The sequence below is a fragment of the Formica exsecta genome, unplaced genomic scaffold (assembly GCF_003651465.1).
Source record: "Formica exsecta isolate Colony F162 unplaced genomic scaffold, ASM365146v1 scaffold229, whole genome shotgun sequence".
In the NCBI taxonomy this organism is placed as follows: Eukaryota; Metazoa; Arthropoda; class Insecta; order Hymenoptera; family Formicidae; genus Formica; species Formica exsecta.
The window spans coordinates 723,078-728,363 of NW_021849582.1; the positions used below are offsets into that span (position 1 = coordinate 723,078).

General features: G+C 33.1%; 1 protein-coding gene across 2 annotated transcripts; it reads left to right on the top strand.

Annotated features, from left to right (window-relative positions):
• The first annotated feature begins 214 nt into the window (after positions 1-214).
• On the top strand, positions 215-4,140 carry LOC115235635 (invertebrate-type lysozyme 3-like). 2 transcript variants are annotated; one of them, XM_029807537.1, is made up of 4 exons: positions 215-497; positions 2,219-2,413; positions 3,814-3,887; positions 3,974-4,140. In XM_029807537.1, exons 1-4 carry the CDS (start codon positions 434-436, stop codon positions 4,112-4,114), a joined length of 474 nt encoding a protein of 157 aa, XP_029663397.1. In that variant the 5' UTR covers positions 215-433; the 3' UTR covers positions 4,115-4,140. The 2 variants fall into 2 exon arrangements, with proteins under 2 accessions (XP_029663397.1, XP_029663399.1); XM_029807539.1 differs by lacking the exons at positions 215-497; positions 2,219-2,413 and adding an exon at positions 2,808-3,168.
• The last annotated feature ends 1,146 nt before the right edge of the window (positions 4,141-5,286 follow it).

The following is a 5,286-nucleotide window of genomic DNA, read 5'->3' on the forward strand; positions in this document are numbered from 1 at the left end:
AAAGCGATCGTCGAAGACAGCTCGGAAAGCGTAGATCATCTCGCGACGAGCGGGAGCGTCCTGTTTGATCACGTCCTGATTGACCACAGCCATTCATATCAATCGATGCCTAGGATGATCAGGAATGATTGACCAATTATAGATTCTTATTTTGAATTGGCCAATTGATGACATATCCTATTGGACCCCACCCGTGACGAGCACAGCGTACGCTAATGCGTCGTCTACAATGGCAGTAGGCAGTACAGAGTGAGGAGTAAGATTTTAAGAGTTGGTTTTAAGAGCAAATGGGAATTGCCCATTTCGTTACTCCCGGTCTTTACGTCACTAAAAACAGTATACTCTCCTACTCCTACAGCCTTGTTACTGCCATTGTAGACGACGCATAATATAGACTTTGTTTCTTGCGGATTGACAGCAGTATATCTTCGAGATGTTCGTGGGACTTCCGTGGATTCTCGCGATAATAATCACGTTTTTTAACGTTTGTACCTATGGTGAGCTATTAATATTTTTCTATTTTCTTTTAATAAGAAAAAGTTTAATAGGAGAACTATTCATAATATATAAATTTCCTCCAAATTCGCGGAAATTATAATTTAATCATTGTTACTGAAGATAAGTAAAGAAGTAGCAGCGTTGCTATTAATAGTGATCAAATTGCGATAAATTTGTAGAAAATATAAGTTAGAATAACATTTAACTGTGTGTGAAATGAAAAAAAAATAACAATTAAAAACGGAACAAAGTCGTTGATAAAAATCGAGATATAAATATTTTTTTAAATCTTCAAATAATAGAAATATAACGAAAATATAATATGATATATCGGAGATTCAACGTTTGATCAGAATTCGAGTCGAATTCGAATCTGTGATTCGAGGATAATAATTCAATAATTTGATTAAGAGATTTTCGATTATAAGCAAAATTGTATAGTGCAATATAACTAAATACTTTTTTGTATAAATATAGTATATAAGTTAATCTTTTATCAATTAAATGTCCGATTAATTTCTTCGAGCACTCGATAAAACTCTTTTACAGTTATCTAAACTTATCGTATAAATAAAATTAAAGAATTGAAAAAATTTGCAAAATAAGTTTCTATCAATTCGCAATTTGCATGTTTTGATTTGTAGATTTTTTTATAATGATTACATCGCGGCTATCTATTTTTATAGTTTATATAAACGAATTTTTTTATCCTAAATTCCTTTTTTTTTTGCGTATTATGCTTATTGCGATATTTAAGCAATATCTTTTCATTAGAATTATATACGTTTTAGTGTGAAGCAATGTTTTCCATTGAATTAAATTGGATTGAAAGACATCAGATATCTGATCGCAAATTTATAGACTTTACCGTTAGTTCCAGGAATTTTTAATATCTGCATACTGTTAATAACAGTCTGTATATCACCGTACAAATCCGCTGGATTCTCTTTATATAGCAATGTTATGTTTGTCACAAAAATTAGATCATCCCAGGTAGCAAATGTACGTCATTTAACATCAAAATCATGTTATTTGACATCCATAAAATATTATTTGACGTCAAAATCACGTGCGCTTGCTAGCTGAAATGATTAATAACATGATGACTAATCATAAGATGATTATCGTGCGAATTTTTTTTAAGCTCTTGTATTAAAAATGATGAGAAATTACTAGACTATTCTTTTTTTCTCTCTTTCTGGAATGTACATTTTCTACAATAAAATAATATGACTACTATATAACACTATTGTTATGTAATAGTTATTAATAAATGTTACATAACTCTGCAAGTTACGTACATATATATATTATAATCACGGTACAAGTCCGCTGGATTTTCTTTTTATAGCAATGTTATGTTTATCACAAAGATTAAATGACATCCCAGATGGCAAATGCACGTCATTTAACGTCAAAATCACGTGCGCTTGCTAGCTGGGATGATTAATAACATGATGACTAATCATAAGATGATTATCGTGCGAAATCCTCGTTCCGTTTTATGTTTGTACGTAAACATTGCGCTCGAATTGCGATGGATGTTATGATTATTATTTTTTAAATGATGTTTTAATGATATTCTTTTGACGACGCATGTAAAAATGACAGTTAGATGCGGTCTATTTGCGGTGAAATCAAAATTAAGATAACGATGAACTGTATTTGTTTTTATCCAAGACATTACATTTTTATACATTAATGTTTTTTTCCGTTACAGCTCAACCTCCAGCTTCGTCCAATCAACTACTCGTGTCAGAGATCTGCTTAGACTGCATATGCGAAGTTACTACGGGATGTAACACCACTGTCGGTTGCTATAATGTGGCTTGCGGGCCTTTCCTCATAATACCGGCCTATTGGATTGACGCTGGCAAACCAACTGTAAACAACGAACCGAGCAATACCGATGGTGGTGAGTTAAGTTTTTTTTTTTATAAAAAGAAAACTGCTTTCGAATATCTATTCGAATACTATAATTCTATAACTCTTTAATGCTTTATAGCTGCATTTTCTTCTTTATTTGGCTCTCTCTCTCTCTCTCTCTCTCTAATCGAAATAGACAAATGTATTATTATACATTGATAAGAGAAACGACATATAGGAAGAGCATAGACAAATGTATAGAAATAAATGACATCCCAGATGGCAAATGCACGTCATTTAACGTCAAAATCACGTGCGCTTGCTAGCTGAAATGATTAATAACATGATGACTAATCATAAGATGATTATCGTGCGAAATCCTCGTTCCGTTTTATGTTTGTACGTAAACATTGCGCTCGAATTGCGATGAATGTTATGATTATTATTTTTTAAATGATGTTTTAATGATATTCTTTTGACGACGCATGTAAAAATGACAGTTAGATGCGGTCTATTTGCGGTGAAATCAAAATTAAGATAACGATGAACTGTATTTGTTTTTATCCAAGACATTACATTTTTATACATTAATGTTTTTTTCCGTTACAGCTCAACCTCCAGCTTCGTCCAATCAACTACTCGTGTCAGAGATCTGCTTAGACTGCATATGCGAAGTTACTACGGGATGTAACACCACTGTCGGTTGCTATAATGTGGCTTGCGGGCCTTTCCTCATAATACCGGCCTATTGGATTGACGCTGGCAAACCAACTGTAAACAACGAACCGAGCAATACCGATGGTGGTGAGTTAAGTTTTTTTTTTTATAAAAAGAAAACTGCTTTCGAATATCTATTCGAATACTATAATTCTATAACTCTTTAATGCTTTATAGCTGCATTTTCTTCTTTATTTGGCTCTCTCTCTCTCTCTCTCTCTCTAATCGAAATAGACAAATGTATTATTATACATTGATAAGAGAAACGACATATAGGAAGAGCATAGACAAATGTATAGAAAGCGTAGCTAAAAAGAAAAATCCGACTAAAACTTAAAATAAAAATTATACGCATCAATTTAAGAGATTATTATCAATCAGTAATTCAAGAATGCATAATGCTGCATTAAATGAAGGCTTCTGAGAATTTATATAACATTAGTTAGATAAATGTAAGAATGAACAAATATGCGATATTTCTCTGCAAAAATATTTATTATCTAATTAAGTAGTTTTCTTTATCAAACATATACGTTTAATTTGCTTAGAACTTGAAAAAAGAATACGAAATATATTGCTCTTCTCGCATACAAAGTTATATAATTCAAACATTACAAAAAATAAAAAAAAAATTAAAAAAAATAAAAAATATTCTTCTTGAATGATATAAAAGCACAAACAGAAATTTTATAATAATAATATGTAATAATTATTTCTTCTTTTCACCTCTAGCTTTTAACCGATGTGTCAACGATCTTGATTGTGCTGGTCGTACAGTAGAAGGCTACATGGTCAAATTCAATCAGGTAAAATCACATTTCTTGTATCGAAATATAGATAATACTTGATATCATTACTGTTATATAATATTTTTTACGAATTTATTAAACAGGACTGCACTGGAGACGGAGTGATCGATTGCGATGATTATCTGCGTATTCATCGATTGGGCGGAAACGGTTGTACCGGCGCGCTAGACAGAAAATACGAAAATAAATACAAATTGTGTATGCAAACTAACGGGGGCCAATAATATATGCGTCTCATGTTAGAACTTAACAACAATCCATTAATTATCCATTAATTATATGTATACATATACAGGGTGTCTGGTAAAGATTGTGCCAACGCTCGTGAGCGGATAGTGCACAATAAACTGAACAGAAAAGTCCTTTACCATTTTGCGATTTTCGTAATAATTATTGAGAAATTAATTATAAAAGATCGACCAATTCGTATGAAAATATAAGCGCGCAGTAAAAAGGGACAACCCATTGGACTACGTTCGGAAACATCACCCGTGTGCGCACGAGTATCGTTCTATCTTTGTTCAACTTTTAATAAATAACAAAGATAGAACGACGCTCGTGTGCACACGGATGATGTTTCCGAACGCAGCCTTGATGTGTGGTTGCTAGGACGCGAGTTTGAGTTGTTTCTCGCTGCGCGCTTATACTCGCGCGAATTGGTCGATCTTTTTTAATCGATTTCTCAATAATTATTATAAAAATCGCAACAAAGTAAAGAACTTTCCTGCTCGGTTTAACCCGTTCTATCTGCACATTACGGGTGGGGCGATTATTATCAGGCACCCTGTATATAAAATATATACAAATACAATAACAGATCCAATAACAGATGTATCTTTATCAAATGTTTGGAATCGTTAATTTTTATTGCACTGCAAGAAGATCTGACATATAATAATTAAGGGTCGGCAGGAGAGACAGTAGAGACCTCTCGCGGGAAGCTGTGAACTACGGATACGTTTTTTTCGTATTACGGCCAAAATACAAAGAAAATTAAATTCTAACAGCAATATTCGTAATCAGTAGGATCGTAAGATTGGCTCTACAGAGCGATTTTTTGGAAAAAAGAGTTAAAATAATATTTCATAAATTGATAAATAAGGTACAGCTCTGGTACAGCTCATGGCGGATTAGGTGCAGTTGGCCATGAGCTGTATTTTATTAATTATAAATTTTTTGAGAGCCAAAATGCAAAATCCGGCTCTGTAGCGCCAATCTAAGCTTTGCAAAGAATATAGCAAAAAAAGTTAGAGGAAGAAATATGACTTCTTCGAGGCTACATACGAAAAAAACGGATATCACTAGAGCGATATGCAAGGAGCAGCTAATGGGGACATTTTTCTAGTAGTACACTGATCGTTTGACAAAGAGAGATGATTGCGCCGTCTTTGTCTCT